Source organism: Zonotrichia albicollis, chromosome 11 (genome assembly GCF_047830755.1).
Source record: "Zonotrichia albicollis isolate bZonAlb1 chromosome 11, bZonAlb1.hap1, whole genome shotgun sequence".
Taxonomy (NCBI): domain Eukaryota; kingdom Metazoa; phylum Chordata; class Aves; order Passeriformes; family Passerellidae; genus Zonotrichia; species Zonotrichia albicollis.
In genome coordinates, this window is record NC_133829.1 from 15,473,337 (window position 1) to 15,493,149 (window position 19,813).

Below are 19,813 nucleotides of genomic sequence, written 5' to 3' on the forward strand. Positions count from 1 at the left end.
CTGTTTGAGGCTCTGGAAGGATATTTTTTTCCCTATGTCATTCTGCTCCAAGGCCAAAAACTCCATGATCAGACTTCATTTTCCGTGTTTCACTGCCTTCCCTGCTGAAGGAAGAGATGGCTCAGGGTAGTCTCATTCATTAGTTATAACAGGATCACTGTACTGCAGCCTCTCTTGGGAACTGTTCTAAGAAAAGCTGATCTAAATAGCTGGGATTTCAGATGGGCACTTTTCCCACCAAGATGGGAACTAAAGTGTAAATTTTCAACAAGAAACTTAACAGGAGGAAAAAAGTAGTTAAGAACCCCTTAAAAGATAAACTTGCAGTTTTCAACTCATCTTTTACAATATAATCCCAAACTTATGAACTGTTTACATGTGAATACTGTGTACAAAGTACATTTGTTATTCAAATATTTTATATCAAGTTTGAAATTACACACAACATAGAACACATTACTCATTTTGTGGTTTTTAACAGCCAGTTTATTCCTTCCACCATGTAAAATGGGAAGTTTTGGCATGGTACAAGCCCAAATATGAAAAATTACTTCAAACAGACAAACAAATTTTTTTTTTTCCCCAGTGTATAATCAGTCTGGCTGAAACTGTTGGACCTCTGGGATATATGAAGGATCAAGAGAAATCAAGAGAAATACACTAATCCTACAGCTTAAAGCTAATATCATTAGTGAAACCTTCCTGCTCACTACCTGACCTGCAAGCATTCTGGTGACTGCCAGAAAGGATTTGAGAATATAAATGAATTCAGGTGTTTATGGAAGAACAGCTCTGAGAGCCATATAAAATGCAAAGGAGCCAAGGTCACCTTTCAGACAGATAAACAGCCTGATTGTGGAATGGCCCTGCTGCATGATCTGAGCAACTCCAAGTGATATTCCACAGATATGCCCTGCGAAGCAAGAAGTAAACCAGTAATTTAACTTCTGCCTGAAAATTAATCAGAACTAACTCACAAAACAGGGTCTTGATTATATGCCAGGTGCTGCAAAACATCACTCTGCCCTAATGACAAGAGAAGGAATTCAGCTCTCTGCTGGAGGCATTCCTGTCAGTCACCATCCAAGATTCCACAGCTATGACGCCACCACATTCTGCTGAAAACAGAAATACACCATTCCTCCTCTCACACACTATTTTTCAATTTTCTTCAAGATGTTTGTGACCCTGAAAGATTAACTTCATTTTAGTAAGAGCTGGAGCTGAATAAACACTGTTTAGAGTCTGCAAGCTTGGCATTTGTGTCCAACTTCTCCTTGTGCCAATAAACAGATTAAACAAAGGTACAGAACTTTGGAATTTCAAGAGAACCTGAAAGTCTCAGCCAGCCCAAACACATAGTGATTCTTCTAATAAAACACACAAACTGTGTGTGGCTGTGTGTTCCTGTGGCTTGTCTTGCCACAGCTGAGGGAAGAAAAGGGTTTTCTGTTATATTACCAGTTTTCCACAATAAACAAATAATTTTACCCTCTCTAACAGAAAAGGCAAATAGAGGAAATATTTTTAAATTAGCCAAAACACACAAAAATATTTCAATTAATGGAAACTTCTACTTTTTCCACTGCAGGAAAAGGGAACAATTATTAATTACAATAAAACATTCTCCTCCTCACATCAGTAAACCCCGACAGTGTGGACCAGAGAAATGAGATATCCTCCAAAGAATGCCTCCACCAGCTGACGTGGAGGGAGTGGTGCACCAGGACAAGTGCAAAACAAGCTTCATAACAATACTGACGCCTCTAAAAGTGATTACGATGCACCAAAATGAAAGCGTGTGGAGGGTGTAATCAGGAGGAATCATCACTACAGAAACATTGCCCAGGCATGCAGGAATGGAAAGTCAAAACTCAGAATTGAAATTGGTGAGTAATGTGAAAAGTCACAAGAAGGGCACCTACAGGTACAGTGGCAATCAGAGGGAGAACCAGTGATACTGTGGGCAACTCACTGACACAAGACAGGCACAGGTCTGATGCTCTCAGTGCCTTCTTCACCTCAAGGTCAGGCTTCCTGAGCTTCCAATCCTAGTGGAAGGTGAGCTGTTTTACCTACAGCAGCAGAACATCAAAGTAGGGACCACTTACACAAACTGCACACATACACAAACTGCACGCATACAAGAGTTGATGGGACCTGATGGGTTCCTTCAGAGTGGACACTGAGAACCCAGGTCAAAGCCATCCCAAGGCTGCTCGCTGTCATCTTTGAGAAAGCACAGCAATCTGGTAAAGTCCCCATCACAAGAAAAAAGGTAAATGCCACATCTGTCTTCAAAGAGCAGAAGAAAGAGGATGCAGAAAACTAAGGGTCAATCAGCCTTACTTCAGTCCATGGAAATGCTATAGAACAAACTCTCCTAGAAATCATTTTGAGCTATAAAATGGTGACTGAAACCAGCGAGAATGGCCACCCTTAACTTGGCCCTGTAAATAAAACCCACCTGCCTTCCAAGATGAGCTGACTAGCTCTGAAGGTGAGAGCAGCAGCACATTGCTTACTCTACCTTTAACAGTCTTTGACAACTTCTGCATAGCCCAGCATCCTTGGAAGGTTTGAACCAGCTGCAATTGGAGGAACAGGTATATAAAATATTGACTGGACAAGTAGTCTTTAGGAACAGTGGTCAGCAATTCTAAGTCTTGTTAGCAGTCAATTCCAAGTGACATTCTTCAGGGGTTACTTGTGAGAATGACACTGTACAATGATAGCACTCTTGTCCTGGACAACAGAATGCACTCTCACCAGCTTCAGTGAGCAAACTTGAGGAAGTGATGGACAGGACAAAAGGCAGGGAGGCCATCTGGATGGACATCAGCATACTGGAAGAATGGGCTGACACAACCTGAAAGCTTGAAAAGGGTGAAGCCAGGTCTTGCACTCTGGGAAGGACAGCCCCATGGCACAGCATGGGCTGGATGCCAGCTGGCTCAGCAGGAAAACCCCCATGGCTCTGCAGAACAGGTTGGCTGTGACTCACATGTGTGCCCCAATGGAGATGAAGGCTAACTACACCCCCGGCTGCACTGGCAAGATTAAGCCAGCAGACCAAGGAAAGGGATTATTTCCCCCTACTCAGTGCCCCTGAGACAGTGTGCAAGAGAGAAATCCTGACAAGCAAAGTGGCACAAGCCAAAAAAAAAGGACTCCTGGGCAGTCAGGGGTCTGGAGCACAGCACGTACAAGAATCCCTGCAGGAACTGTGTTTCTCCAGTCTGGAGAAGATACAAAATGAATCTACTTGCAGTTTGTCAAAGACTGAAGCAGGTACTATGAGGAAAACAGATTTTTCTCAGAGGCACACAGCAGAAGGACAAGAGGCAATTGACATGAGCTGCAGCAAAGAGAATTCTTGCTGGATCAAGAATTTCACAGTGTAGGTGACTCAGCCTAAGAAGAGGTACTGAGAGGCTGTACAATTTCCCTGGAAGTTTTCAAAACTCAGCTGAACAAAGCCACAAGGCTTCCTATGAACAGAAAGATGTCCTAGTTGCCCTCCTCTTTTCTGACATAAATTATTTTGCTGATTCCATCAGTATAAAACCAGCATGGATGAGCTCTCTTCTAACTTCACACTGGTTTTAAGTCAATGTATTGTGTGCTGCCAACATTAAAGGTACTCTGGATTCACATATGCATTAGAAAACCCCCAAATCCTGATTCCACAGGAATGAGCTTCTATACACTGGTAGAAAGGAATGGGGAAAAATTACAGAACAACCTGTGGTCCTTATTAGATAAATTTACTCTTGAGGTTGCAGAATGTATCAACGATAAAGTGAGGAAGTCAGTTCTGAACAACTAGAAGATATCAGAATCTCCTCCTTTTCTCTTCACGTAAAATGTAGACCTCCTGCAACCAGTCATTGAACTTCCTTCTCATGAAAGATCTTTTGGGAGGAGTTTTTGAAATTCAGTCCTCACCTCACCACTCAGCATCTGCAGTATGATGTTTCCATGTTAAAGCCTGCTTCCCATTTAAATGGATAACAAATAGAGCCACAGATTCCCAAGGTCAAATAGAAGACAAAGTCTAACAAATTGTAAGCTCCTGATTCATCAACTAGAAACATATCTAAACACCAATAAAGGAACTGCTTAATTAAAATGGATAAGGTGTGATCTGTATTTGCAGGAAAATTATGATGGAACAGCTGGAATGGGCTCTATCCTTAGCTGTTCACCTCAGCTTTGTGGCAGAGGCTGTGGTCAGCCCTGCAGGAGTGGCTGAGTGAAAGGTGCCTTCCTGCTGGAGCTCTGCTTTACAGCCCAGCTCACTTCTCTAAACTGCAGCAACCTCTGGGAGAGAAGCAGGTAGGGAGCTGGCAGCATTAACCACTGTCCCAGATAAATGCTTAGGAAAATAGGTCAGAGCCTTCACAAGCACTCTGCAGAATCAGTCACAGCGACAATCTACACAGAGAACATGCAGCTCAAACAGTACAGTAAGATACCCTGTGAATTTGAAAACAGGAGTTTGTTATGCCTTTATTCATCCACATTTATTTCCTGCTCACTGAAAGCATATACCTAGCAGTTCACTTCTTGGAAAGAACCCTCCTGTGTATCAAAGACCTGCCTATTGAAAAGTAACTATATACCCAGACAGATAAATATTTATACACACTATACAGCCTGCATGCAAGATTCCTACATAGATCAGATAGCTATGTGCTCACTGCTTCAGTTTTCTCCTAGAACAAATGTTTTGTTGTAATGAGCACATTTAGATAACCAGTAGCAGCCTCTCCAAGGCAACAGGGAACTCTCTTAGGGCTGCAAACCTTCCCAAGTTTTGCCAGCAAACCTCCTTTAAGCCACATGGCAGCACGCTCAGGCAAGCCATGCAGCCCTGCAGCTGGATTCAATGACACCAGTGTGCACATGCTCTGATGCAACACACAATTGACCAAAGCACAGATATTCCTTTAAAGCCTCCAGTTATTACACTGCACACCAAATCCTCCCCAGGAGGCAGCTGGTGGGTAGGCTGTGATGTCAAAGGTAACACAAAAATTTGCATGATTCTCAATAGGATCAAGCTATTTTTAATTTTTATCTAGTCATCATTACAAATATAGACAAACACTGGCAGAAACACATGCAAATTTTCAGGCAGCTCCTGAAGAATTTTCAGCTGCCCTGACTCACTTCAGTTTTAATTTTGTCTTTCATTAACTGAGCCTTGAGAAATTGTCAGTCAAAACCTGCTAGAAAAGACATAAAAATTACATTTAAAAAGAAAAAACAAACCTAAGAAGAGCTCAAATTTCCAAGGATCATCTTTAACACATTTACCTGCTGGCTCAATGCCTTCACCCTGGGTCTCCTCCAAATGAGGCAGCAGATCCCTGCAGACAGTCTCTGCATCTGTAAAGGTTCTAAAAGCAAACAGAACAATTAAGATGTTATCCAAGAGCACTAGCAGGATCTACTACAATCAGTGTACAAATATGCAAAATAGATATCAAAAGGTAAACAAAACCACAGCTTGCAAGCACTCTGAAATACAAGCAGGTGGAATTAGAAAGTTCAGAGCTATCAAATACATTTTCACCCTTGCACACTCCACTATAATCCAGTGCAATGGAAATGCCTTGCCCTAAGAATGACATTCTTTTTTTCACACTTTTGGTTAAAACATCATGGAATATACCAGATGAAGACACTAACTTTGAAATTCCACAAAGAGGCCATGAAGCATACAAGTATGAAGAATGAGTTACCATCTTAACCCTGACCATACTGACACTGCTACAACAACAACACTTTGTAAATTATCACTGTTGATACCTTGATGAAGCTCTGAAGTCAGGGCTTTTTTTTTTAGGCCAGGAAGAGAAGGCAATTTTAAAAATAATAATACTAATAATTATAATAATAAAGTTTCTCAACAATGTCACCAACACAACAAATTATCATTAACACATGAATGAAATTAACTTTTCCTAAACGTAAACAGACCAAGTTTAAAGTACAAATACAAACTCTAACCCAAAAAGTCTGTAAGGTGACAGACTGCTAAGAATTCCATGTGTAAAATACCTAAACAATAAGCATTTAGAAATTACCAAATATAGCAATGCACTACAGATTATACAAGACTAGCAGCATAAAGATTTTTTAATTTAGCTAATTTAATTTCATAGAACAAATGGTGGGAATCAGAAGCTTTAGAGGCTAAGAAGAAGCGAGGACTTCCTTCATTCTTTCTGCATACATACAACAGAAGAGTCCTGAGTGAAGCTCAGGAAATCCTTCCCCTCCATAGTGTAATAAATTAACTCAAAATGTAGAAAAAGAAAGTTGAAACAATACCCTTCACAGCTTTCAAATAAATACAACCTCAAAAGCAGTTTTTACACAGTGGTGACAGGGAACAAACAGCAGCACCAAACACTACATCAGGCACTATTTCCCATTTCATATTAACAACCACACTTGTAAAATACTTATACACGTGGGACACTCCTAGAATTTATTATTGTCACAAAAGCCTTAAGCAAGCTGTGTCTCCCTTACAACAATGCAGCAGGCCCTGTAACTCCTCACCCCTCAGAAGTGACAACCACAGCTCTTTTCCTGCCTCACTCTTCCCCACAGGTACCCTCAGGGCAGGGCACGGGTCACAAAAGCAGCTGAAGGAAAACAAGGAGTCATCACTAATCTTGCCTGTGAGGATATTTCCTCTCTTGTTAATGGCATGAAACATGAAAGGGCTTGTCTGATAAGCAAAATGAGGATCTGAAAATAGTCACTGCCTTGGTGAAGGCAGATACTGAAGGGAAAAGGAGTAATTTAAATATAGAAGGGGATTATCCCACATTTTGAAAGGTAAGCCTGTGTTTGATATGTGGAAAAAATAGTGACTTAATGAAGTGGGATTGCAAAGACAGAATGAAAGACCAGGAAGATCTGTTTGGGAATAAAACAAAAAATCCCCATCAGAAATAACTTAAGAACATATGATTGTCTGCTATCTCAAAACACTTGATATAATTCTTGATTCTTTTCCTATTTTAAAGAAAAACTATATTTGATGTTTAACAATCCAGTGGAACCTTTTGCTTTAAATATCTTGTGAATAAAAAAGCTTTTTATTATTTTACAAAACAAATAACCTGAAGTCTTGGTCCAAAGATAACCAAAACTTTTTTGATGAAAACAAAGAGCAGGAAAGCCTTCTGAATAAAACAACTCTGATTAGTAATGTACCAGAAGAGCCTCATTTGATGATACTCAAAACATTAATAAACATTATTAATGACTTTTTCTAGATTAATAGCTCTTTAGCTTGCTTTATTCTTATCTGTTATAGGACACTGGATCAGTTTGCATTATATTCTCTTTATAGAAAAGCAGCAACCAACATTTGAACTTCTGGACTTCCTCTGGTAATGCTTCAATGTGTAAAACTTCCATGAGGATCCCTACACACTCAGGATCTTTGTGAGTGTTAAAGTTGGTAACACTCCATGCTACACAGTTCTTACCTGTCCCCAGGGATCAGGCAGCTCATTTGAGAGGGAGGTTTATTGCCCTGAAAGTACAATTAAGAAATTTTCTCTTCCAACAACAACTTCTGTGTATATTCAGAACCATTGCTTCTGAGTGAAAGAATGTGGCTTTGATGACTCTACTTTAACCTTTTATTAAGAGTTATTTCTTTAAAAATTAAGTAAATATCCAAGAATGGTTATGGTATCTGGAACTGTTCAAGACTGAACTGAGCAGAATTTGGTGGGGCTGCCTGATCAAGAGCTTACTGAGCATAAATTGCAGCAAGGAGAAAAGGCACTGCAGAACCATGGCATGGTGCCAAGATGCCCCAGCAAAACCAAAATGCTTCAGAGATCTGGACTTTGGCTCTTAAATTGTTTATAAATACTGAGGTTCTGCATAAATTATTCAGTGTTATTAGTGCAGGGCCAGCATCTTCCAAAATCCAACTACCAGTTTAAAGGTGGACTTTCTGCATCTGATTTCTGCAAGTTTACAATTCCAAAGATAAGCAAAAACTTCTACAAATCACACAGAGCTTGAATTCAACAGTGGGGGTCACTTGAACAAGTCAATTAGGACAAACTGAGACAGAGTTCCAAAACACTGACCAGCTAGAACTAACCAAAGCACATTTCTGTAGAACTCCATCATGGATGTTTTTGAATGACAGCATTTCCTGATGTAATTTGGGCTTTAATTTCAAGGTGCTGCTCTAGCAAACATGACCTCATCTGCTGCCTGAATTCAACACCCTGCTCTCACCTCAGACAGCCCAGGCTGCCTGGTTTACCCAGAGCTCTGGGGCAAAGCCCAGCACTGCCCACCCCACCCACAGCTCCCACCACTCCCCTGTGCCCCCTGGGTGCTTTTCCACACTGAAGCTGCTCTCACACACCAGGCCAACCTGAAAAGCAAGATTCTGAACATTCTCTATTAAGGGATTAACAAAGGGACAGCTTCCTTTCCCTCTGTTTCCATGACTGTAACAGCTCTAGTGAGATTTATCTTTGCAACCCAGGAAGCAATGTGTGTGTGAGGTGAAATAATGACTGATGTAACTGATAGCCCTTCCTGCTGGGTGTGAGTCACCAGAGGAGAAGCATCCAATCTAGATTTGCTGTCATAGCAATTACTGGTTTTATCTGAGTGTATTTGATAGCAACCACTGAATACAGTATCACTTCTTATTGTAACTACAGAAACTAAATACCTCAGCTGAATCCCTCTGCTTTTATCATTACAAAATGAGTGCTCTTTTGCTAATTGCACACTAGAAAAGCTGTTTGCTCTGTTACCATAATGATGTTTAGTGATTAATGGCACTACTTCCCGTGATACCAATTTCCATATTTTTTATTGTTGTTTTAAGGGACTTTGGAATTAGCCTTTCCCTTCCACAGGCTCTGTTTCCTGTTCTGGGAATTAGAATTTCTACTTACACCTCATGCTCTAGGCCAGATACAGATATTTGCTGTCATCTAAATTGTTTCCTCATAGTAAAATCTGGTGGAAATACAAACAATAAAACTGAAGAGCATCTACTAAGTCAGTCTTTAATATGATAATAAATCATTTTCCTCTTTGGAAAAAACATTTTATAGAAACTCACACTTGAATAAGCCTTACAGAATACACTGAGTGTCCTGTAAAATTAGGTCGTAGCTTTTCTCTCAAATTTAAAAACTATGAAATTTATGTTCTAGGATATATTTTGGCCTTGTTTCTGCAGACTGATTTTTACTACCACAAACTGCACCGAAAGAATATGAACACTGTTATGCAGCCATCATATTATTATGAAATTTAAGGGGAACCTATTCATTAAACAGATGGGAGCAAATAAAAAGACATCTCATTCTTTTGGTATTCCCATTCCCTATCCTATTCCTGTTCAACTCCTGTAATCTTGTCAATGTTAAGTTTTTACCAGTCAGCTCTTCACAGGAATTATCAAAAATTTTAAAGATCAGCCTTTCTAGAGAGAGAGAGAGGCTTTTTATAAAGTTGCAAAAATAAGCCATTTAACAAATAATTACATTCATAAATTGTTAATACATTGTTCAGGACAAGGTATTCCTTTAGAAGTCAGAATATTTACTCATAACCCCCTATGCACATAGAGCAAGCCAAACTACTTGTACATTTGGAAATCACATTGACAGCTGCTCACAAAGAAGACTCAAACATTTTTTTGTCATAAAACCAGTGGGTAGTTCAGACCACACATTCACTCAGAGCCACATTCTGAGCTTCCAGACCTGTGCTGTCAGATTCACAGTGGAGATACCATCTCCTCCTCCCTTTCTTGGTATTCCTGCTGCAGAGGCTTCTTCATTACACAGCTTTTCCACTCCCACCCTGCTCCTGGGTACTGTTGTACCACATGTGAGATCACCATGCAGCAGAATATTTTTATTAATTAATTATTCTCATTCTGGCTTAATGGATGAGACATAGTCACTGTTGAAGATGCTGCATTCATTATCAGATCAGCTGAGGTTGTGATGTGATGCCTCTGTTTAGAAGAGCAGTATGTTCAAGGTGCAAAGCTCTGGATGTGGTCAACTATGTTACTGCAGTTCAGGTCCTCTTAACTTTCAAAGCTTTTATTATAAAACTTGCATGATTGCAAGATTTTTCTGCTTTTGCCCTCTCAAAAGAAATTATCCTGCAGACTGTCTGCAACAGAGAACACAGCCAATAGGGAGGGAAAGCTCAGTTACAGTGTCTGCAGAGTGCACACAATTTCTCTGTCCCCTACACGATTTTTTCCAAAGAGCAATCTTGTTCAGCTTCTCCTGGGGATGCTCTGACAGCACTGCTTCCAGACCAGGGGCTCTCAGGAAGGCTCAGTGCTGCTCTGCTCTCACTGTGATGATCCAAAGCACTGCAGCTCCTTCCTCTGCCTGGTTGCTCCTCTGGGCACATCACCTACAAGCTCACCAGAGACTGCATTCACATGGCAGTGAGCATGTTACTTCATACTTCTTACAACAAAGTCCCCACCTTTTAATTAAACTCCTTTCTCTGCTTGCCTTGCCCAAAGAAATATTTTGTAAGACACAGGTGTTTATCTTAGGGAGCAATGTGTGCAGATTCCCATTTGCACAAGCATTTTTCCCTCAAACACTTCTTTGTTGAACTGGCTTTCCTAACTATTAAATATTAATCCTATTTAATAAACACAAAAAATAGGCTGAAGTGGAAAATATGCCTTTTTCCAAGGCAGAACTTCTTCATAAATTTTGATTTTATCTTTTACTACTTGCTTCTCTTGAGGACAACTTAGTGAATTCTTTCTCTGAACTCCTGCAGCTTGTTGGCTTGATTATTTAAGGAATCCACTATATGGATCCATATAGATGACAAAACATCCTTCTTCTAATCAAGTGCCCATCTTGTGCTGTTCCAGTCTTGGTGACAAGTGTCCCAAATATTGATCTCTGTTCCAACACTGAGGAATTCCCCCCTCCAAGCTCTTGCTGCATGTTCCCCAGGCCAACCCAGCTATACACATTCCACCAGCCTTACTTTGCATTAGAGTTGCTTTGGGAGTGTTTTGGGTCTACATCTGCACATTCTTAAAAATTTTTCATTGGGTGTTAGACATTTTCAACAGCTCATTGGGACATTTGAATTCCAGAGGGAATCATTAAGTATTCATCTGCCAACTCTTCTGGCAGCAAAAAGCAATGGCTTAAATTACCTATGGGTAACCTCTGAAAACTGTAATGACTCTGGTATTTTGCCTGGAGACTTCAGAAACTAAATATCTTCATCTGGATCCCATTCATGAGAAATCCTTTCCCAAATCCCCATGTATCCTATAAGAGACCAAAATACCAAATCCAGTATTTTAAAACAGAACTCTAGGGACAGAATGTAGAAATGAGCACATTTCTACAATGTGACAAAGACAATAAATTCAGAATCACAGATCTGACCTAGAGTTCTAGACAAAGACAATAAAGTCACTCTGACTAAAATCAACATAGCACCACAGCTTTGATAGGCTGGCAGCTAAAGAGACTGGCACAAAAACAGCCAAGAAAATACTCTATCTCCAGACTCTGAGGTGCTACCAACTGTTACCCAAGATGTTCTGAAGATGTCTTCTCATTTTTATGACATAAGGGAAAAAAAAACCCCACAGTAATGACACACCACATTAGTTCTTTAAACCCTCATTTTCTGTAATGTAACATTTTTCCTATAATGAGTAGAGAGTCACAGGAAGTCCCCATGGCCCTTTACAGGACACTGCTGTCTATTATGACTGGTCATCTTATTTACTAATTACTCCTCTATTCAAATGAGGGCAATATTATAATACATTCCTTATTAATTCTATTTAAAAGTTCCCCTTTGCCCTTGAAGAACAGGTTAGATTTAGCTGTTAATTGGTTTCCCTGCCCTCATGAGATTTAAAAACAGGGCCATAGATCAGCCCAGATATGTTCCTATTCTTGCAAAAAGGCTCAGCTGATTCAACAATCACTTTGATTTTCCCAGTGCACAAGAAACCAGTCTTTGTCAAATTACTCACACAATTCTCGCACAAAGATATAGTTAAAAGCTAAACAAATGCTGAATAAAGAACAAAATACTAGTGTTAAACAGCGGAGATCTATTTTACCATATAACACAGTTGGCACACACCTTCTAGTAAAACCTATTTCTTTATTTGCAAAAAACAGAACTGAAGCATTTTATTCTTGTTGAGAATAAATATCCTCAAAAATCAGGTCATGTATTTTGGTGAGCAGAGCAGTTTTAGGGATAGCTGAGAACTTCATGGCTGAATGGGAAGAAATAAACAATGTAACGAGCCTTTTTTCTTCTCCCCCAAAAAGGCTCTATTCAGCAATTGGGAGCATACTACAACCCTGCCCTGACCTTGGTACAGATTTTCTGGCTCTGTCCTCCCCTGCACAGCAAAATCCCAGACCTGAAGCAGAAATCTCCCAGTCTCTGTATGGCTATTTGCAGGGAATGTAGCAAAGTTAGGTCACACAGAACTCCTTATTTCATCTCTGCCTCATTGAATGAATCAGGTCATACTGATTCAATTTCAGCCTTATAAAAGATCTTCCTATTTCCATTTGATACAATTTTATTTTCTTTGTCTAGTCCTTTCTACTTGGAATCCTACTTCCAGCATACTAAAAAAGGGACAGGAGTTTGCTACCTAACTTCAAACCACACCAGGTAAACAACAGCATTTAATGCAACAGCATAAACATGGCAACTTGCACTGGCATCTTCAAAAACAAACAAACATAGATGTTTATGCCAAAGACTTTGAATGCATCACAAGTATTTTGAGTTCTAGGGTCTGGGATTCTTCCATCAGAAATTCAGTAAAAACCCAAATGCTAAACATATATCTAACACAGGAACCTTAAACTTCCTGTTTGCAGTGGATGCAAACCATTGTACTTTTAAATTCTCCTTTAACTTTTTTTCCTTAACAAAGTAAACTCAGACTTTAATTTTTTTATTAAGTCACAAATAGAAGCATGCCTGGACTAAAATAGAGGCATTATTACTGACTTAGCAAAATCCTCCCTTTCATGAGTCGGAGTGTACATATACCTATATGGATCACAAGTCAAATAATGGTTTATGATCTTTGGACAGGTTAAACCAAAAAATGACAATTGTATTACTTAACTACATTGGGATTCCAGAAGCAACAACAATACATTCAAAGGTTTTCAAAGATTTCTTAAACGTTTTCCTGGTCTGAAAACCTCAAATCTTTGGATTGCTCCTCATGATTCTTATCCAGGATTACAAAGCCCAGAACAGAAGAAACCATTATGGCAGAAATTATCCCAACAATCCTTTACCTGAAAGGATCAAACAAATCTTCCAAGAGACATAACATGCAAGTTAGTCCCTAAAGAAATGTGAAGTTAGATATACTTTAACAGAAGACTAAATTAAGTCTCTGGAAATGGATATTAGTCCTTAGCAATACTGACAAACTTCTAACAATCAGAAGCCAAAATATTTCCCATGAGATGTCTTGTTCTAATCTTAAGTACTTCCAACAACTCTAGAGATGGGGAGATTTCTCTCTTAGAAGATACCATTCCAGTGCTAGATCAACAAGTAGAAGAAACAACATGTTCTTTTTGTGCTGCCTAGGACAGAAAGGAGGACACAGCACCCACCAGGATTATTTTTGTAAAAGGTAACATAAACATCAAGATACACTCCTCTAAAATTCACTTCCCCACTCCCACCTCTAAAAGATGGGTTACCTGGTTAAGTTCTGTTGCCTTTGACAGGAAGAAGATGATCTGTCACAGAGATCAATTATTACCTGAGGATTACCCCCCCCCAAATCCAGAAGAGGCTAAATAGCCTCCATGCTGTAAAATAAACATTATACAGGTGTATCCTATATGCCAATAAGATACAAGCAACATATTACCTACCCAATGATGCTAGTAGGTTTAAAGTCAAAGTAGGATTTAGCAAAGGAGAATAAACCTATTTATAATCTTCATTAACAACTTTCTCTTATTCTAGCCTCAAAGGATACACCTTACTCTTCATTAGATAGTAGAGATACCAGGAAAATTCTTGTGCATCTGCACAGTAGTACAAGAGAAACATAAGCTGGGAAAAATCAGTACATGAGTTTGTTAAAATAAATGCTCAAGCTACTTTACCCATTTTCACAGCTTCCTGAAACATTCCTTGCATTTTCAGTCTGCAGTTGTGTTGTGAGAGTCTCTCCACTGTTAGGCATGCTGACAAACCCTGCAAAGCTGGTCACAAATATGCTGAAAAGCTGTGCAGATCAGGCATAAATGAGCCACTTGGAGAACCAAAGAAACCAACAGTAACTGGTTATTTGTTGGAAAAAACAACACGTAATGCAAGAGGAGGAGTCTACTGCTACAAAAGCTATTTCTTTCTGATTTTAACATGCTTGAAATGTCGCAGTGCCTGTGAGCCACTTACTGTTAAACTTTCTTTTTAATTCACTTTTCTTTAATTATCCATGAGAAGAATTTTAATGAGTTCACAATGCTTTAAGATGCAAATCTTTGCTTTTGCCAAGATTTCCACAAATTCATTCACACAAGTTGAAGCAATTCTAATTTTACTAAGTCTAGTTTCAAAAAAGAACATTCAATGAAGCTATTTGCTTAAAGAAAACACAGATTAATTAGGAAATGCCTTAAAGTCAACTCAACCTATGAAACCCAGCACTGCAACAGCAAAGCACCACAACTACAGCAGCACTTCCTGCAGCTCACCAGAGCAGGCCTATGGTATAGCATGGAGGTTTCTACACATGACTGAACAAATTACTTCCCAGGATGTAAGAGAGACCAGTTCAGCTGTAAACTGGTAAACTAAAGAAAATCCAGAGAATGGCTCAAGGCACCCACTGCGAGCACCTTCCCTGGCATGGCTCTGTAGGAACTGGCCCTTGCCTGGGACAATGCAGGGCAGAGGCTGTACTGGAGATGATTTTATTGACCACCCTGTCTGGAGGAGGAAGAGAGATGCAAGCCATGCTGTGCCATGGCCTTCAGAGCCAGAGAACATCAGCTAAAATGTTTGACTTAATGGTACAAAGAGAGCCAGAGTGACTAGGAGTACCTAAGATAGCAAATATTAACTTTGTAGAAAGTGTGGATTTTATTCCAGAGTGCCTTGCACCATATCCAAACACATAACTGTTGACAATGCAAGTTGAAATGAAGGAAAACTGAAGTGAGATTCTAAGGGATCTATTCTCAACACCAGAAACTTGATTTGAAAAGATCTGAACACAAAATAGGGGTATTTCAATAGTAAAAATTTGTCAACATATGCAGGAAAACTCTATTTGTCAGGATTGATTTAGCTCTTTCATTTTGGGATAATTCTCTGAACCCTTTATTCCAACAATTCTCTGCAGAAAGCCACAAGGTGTCTTCCTTGCAACCAACTTTCCAGTAATATAATAAAGAAAACTCTGCTGCAAGAAAACCCTTCTTTTTCTTCTTCAGGTCATCTAAAGTATTTTAGATGCTATATGAAGGAAACCAATTAGAAAACTGCTAATTATCCTGATTAAGTTGCATCCTGGGTGCTTAGTGGCTGGGTAACAGGCTGGACTCCTGGAAGGAAATGGCAGCTCATTCTCTAAGTCTTGTACTTTCAGTGAATAAACAGATAACTTCAAATTTATGTGTCCTCTGTGTACACTGCATTTATGAAGGATTTTTTTATTTTGTTTTTCCTATAATTTTCCTTAAACTTGCTGATGGTTAGCAAATTATTTTGACACAATCAAGCATTTTCCAGTGGCAGACCACTCCTCCAGTAACAAGGGCAGCTTGTTACTGCCAGAAGGGAAGCCAGACTGTGAAGTAAGGGGAATTTATCAGTGGGAATTGGTAGAGAAGAGTGGCTTTGGACTCTCTATTGTGTGACTGTAACAGAAAACTCACGTCATTGTGATAAACTGTGTTCCCTGCAACTGTCAGCTACCATCTTGTCACTTGAACAACAGGCTCATCAATGTCAAGCTGCAATAGTTTGACACAGAACCTGCCTTTGCAGTTCTGGTACATTTCTAGGTTGACTTCAAGTTTCAAGAAACAAATCCTAACAAATGAGGCCAGCAACTTACATGGAGTTCAGCAGATAAAACCTTCATCTTGAAATGGTTTTTACATGTTGCACCTTACAAGATGGTGTGATCCTTTTATTTTATGCCTAAATCTGCCTGCATGCAAGTTGCACAAGCCTGCACTAGACCCAGCAGAATATTTGTGCTGGGATGGGCTGCTTTCTGCAGCTACAGGATAAGATTTCTGGGCGTTGACAGGCTCACTAAGCAAGAAAGGAATATAAAAGCCAAATAAAGCTCACATACTGTTCACATCCTTTGCTCTGCAATTAGGACTGGTATCTTTCAGAAATTTGCAACCTCAGAATTGAAGACACTGTCCCTACAATTTGCACAGTCACAAGATCCCAAACAGAAATATCAGCGAGGCCAAACCAAAGCCATGTTGTTGCTAAGGTCCAGCAGTGACCAACAGCACTGCAAGGCAAAGCAGCCTTGGTGTGGGTGGAGCATGCTGGGGACAGGATGTTTCAGGTTTATTTCACAGTTAGACTATGGAAACGTGAAACTACCCAGGGCTGTGTACTCCCCCATCTATTTACTTGTAAGGCAAGAAATTAAATGTTTCACCATAAAATCTGTATTTACTTAAATGAACAGAGGGGTGGACTAACTCTGGATGCTCCTTGCTAGTCATCCCAGTTAGTTTCAGCAACTGCATGACAGGGCCCCTTTTTTTAGTCATATAATTGGTAGCAAATAGTGTCAAACAATACTTTTTGGTGCAAACATTAAACTGGTAGTCCTATTGTTCCTCCCATCTTCCACCAATGAATCCAAATAAAATTAAAAAAAAACCTTACCTCACAACCACTACCAGCAGAACATCTCATAACCTCTATTCAAAGCCTGTTTCAAAGGTTTTGTTACAATTCTTTACATAAATTGCACCACTTCTAATATTTTTTATTATTTCATATCAGTTTTCTTAGAGCCTGTCAGCTTTTCAACTTGCTACTAACTGCAGCCCTCTGCCTGCTATGTTCTGTTAACTGCATTTACTGTGATTATCTACAGCTCTCTCTTTTTCCTACTTTCTCATAAAATTAAAAATTTCATTCAGTGTCTAAAACATTTTAGCTAAAGTAAAAAAAAATTAAACTCCACAGATCTACTAAATGAGAGTAGTTTTTGGGGTATATGCAAAATGCTAAATCCAAACATGTCTTCAAATATTACAGTGCCAAAGCCTCCATTAAATCTTACTAAACAAGTGAGTCTAATCACACACCTTAAAGATCAACCAATTTATGCTACCTTGGGCCAAGGAGATGATGCTGAGGGCAGATTCCAGAATGAAAAGCTTCAGGCAAGCAACAGCTTTTTAAACTCACGTATGCATTTTATACTAATTTATTTCTAATGCAGGAATTCAGATCAGACAAACCTGTGACTGCTAGTTACTCACTACACACTACCCTAAAATAGCTCCAAACAAATGCCATCATTTACATTTTTCCTGGAGATATCAATCTTTTACTTTCCATCTATAGCAAAAAGATTTTTCTAACAGTTTGTTTCTATAGAAAACATCCTTTTCATATCATAATTACAGGCTCAGGGCCATTCAAGGTTCATTAAATGAAATTGTCACACTTTATTGTTTAACACACATTTTGAATAAGACTAAAAATCATAGCTTAAAAACATTACTCGAAGGATATTTCCCTAAGAAGTTTGTAGAAATTGTGCTAACTTTTGAGATCTGGATGCTTGAAAGAATCCAGCTGAGCACAAAGGAAAGTCTGCTGTGATTCTAATTTCACCTTATAGAGGAAATACTGAAGCTCTTTAAGCAGATTTAGTGTGACTGAAAAGAGACAATCCCTCGGATTCCTGACTTTTTTCCCGGTGTTTTTAATAAAAGGGTTTTTTTGATACTTTACAAAAATCAAGGGTGCTGCAAGAAGCTGCAGCTGCAGTTTAGCAGATTGTTCTCTTACCTGTCTCCAGGATCCTGCTCTCAATGAGAATGAGAAATAGCAATACAGCCACATAAAAAAATGCAAATTCAAGCAGATTCAAGCAGTGATTTATATAATGGGATTAAAAGATAAATGCATAATTCTTGTAGGATATAAAGATGCTGCATGGTCCCAAGGTCAGGGGGGAAGCAGTTTTAACTTCTGTTTTGTGCTAAGCTGTTTCAGAACCAGAGTCCTCTGGTGGCTAAATGCAACAGGCTCCAGATCCAATTACTGCCCATTCCCAGTCCATTCCTGCCTCCCTGCAGAGAACAGAAATTCTCTGCTTGTTTTCCTGTTGACACCCACACGCAAATCTGACACTGGGCAAGTAAAAAGAACCAAGGTGATTCAAGTTACATGTGGCAGGAGGCAAGAAAGAAAGAACAGTAAAAGAAATTAGTTGCTCATCTGAAAAATGGGTAAGGAACTGCTGGTTAGCAACAACCACAAACTTTAGGAGGCAAGGTGTGCACCACAAGAAACAGAGTTGGGCACATACACCCTTCATCACCAGGCTGGCTGAGTACAGGAACCACGACTGTAATTGCTGAGAAACATGTCTGCATGTGTAAAGGCTGTATCACATTTATTACTGATCATGACAAAGCCATCTGCTGAGGATTCTAACTCTGTTCCATAAATAAAGTATTGATAAATAGGAAGTGTCTTGCTTCAGACAGCTGCAGGACTGTGCTCTCCTCAGGTATCAGAATGACTGCATCTCTCAGATAAGAGCACATGGTGATGCATAGGATATCCACTGAGTGGTATCTCCTGTTTTTATAATCTCAAACACCAACCCTTACTACTTTTCCCACTAATTCTTTGAATAAATAACTTGATAACTTTGAATAATAATTTGATTGCACCAACTAGGACCAAAGATGGAGAAAACAAATCCTGCATATGAAGGTAAACATAACCTGATAGGTCTCCCTAATAAACTGAAAGTAAATGACATAGGAGGCTCAATCCTCTTAAGCAAAGATCCAAACCAGCCAAGTTTTTGGCTGTTATTACAAGTAACAAATGTTAACAGTAAGAAACCATCCACCAGTGTGAGTTCTTATATTTACCAGTATCTACACACACCTACAGGAGGATTTCTATTCACAGAAATTATATACTCTTTTTATCACATACTAAAGATGGATCTCTAAAATTCATTATGTGCTTTGAAAGCTTCTCATCTACTAAAGCATTCAGCTACTACCAAGCTATAAACTGATTTATTGTTTCTTCTTAAAAACAAATATTATGTTCATAACAACAGATTATAGCTAATTTATCTTTAAGGTAGAGACCATTATGAGAATGAAGCTTTTCTTTGCCTTAAAAAGGAGATATTTAGTTCTTGGCCTACAAGTTTACAGAGTAACTTACCCTAAATATTTCTAGAGAAGAGTTCCTGCATTTACTTGTCAACATAATTTCACAATTGCAAAACATAGATTTACATGTTCAGCTGCTGATAATTATGCTTGGAGAAAATAATAGTTACCAACACTGATTTCTTTCTTGTGGTTTTGAACTGTTCCTTTCATTGATATTTTCTGTTGATTTCCTGTAATTAGCTCCCCCTTCTTCAGCAAATTCACATGCTGAATATAAGTAGATTGTATTAACTCAATCTTCTAATAGTATTTACTTGAAATACAGTAGGAAGTTCATTGTA

The 19,813-nt window shown here is 39.1% G+C and overlaps 1 protein-coding gene across 4 annotated transcripts in view; it reads right to left on the reverse strand.

Annotated features, from left to right (window-relative positions):
- Positions 1 to 14,412, reverse strand: part of ACSBG1 (acyl-CoA synthetase bubblegum family member 1) — a 37,627-nt gene extending 23,215 nt beyond the window's left edge. The window contains exons 1-2 of one of the 4 annotated variants that reach the window (XM_026793930.2): positions 14,211 to 14,412; positions 5,323 to 5,405 (exon numbers count right to left, since the gene is read on the reverse strand). In XM_026793930.2, coding sequence (XP_026649731.2) covers positions 5,323 to 5,405; positions 14,211 to 14,290 — 163 coding nt within the window. In that variant the 5' untranslated portion in view covers positions 14,291 to 14,412. The remainder of the gene's footprint in view (positions 1 to 5,322; positions 5,406 to 14,210) is intronic. The other 3 variants (XM_005487805.4, XM_026793929.2, XM_074549503.1) reach the window with 3 other exon arrangements.
- Between the last annotated feature and the right edge of the window lie 5,401 nt (positions 14,413 to 19,813).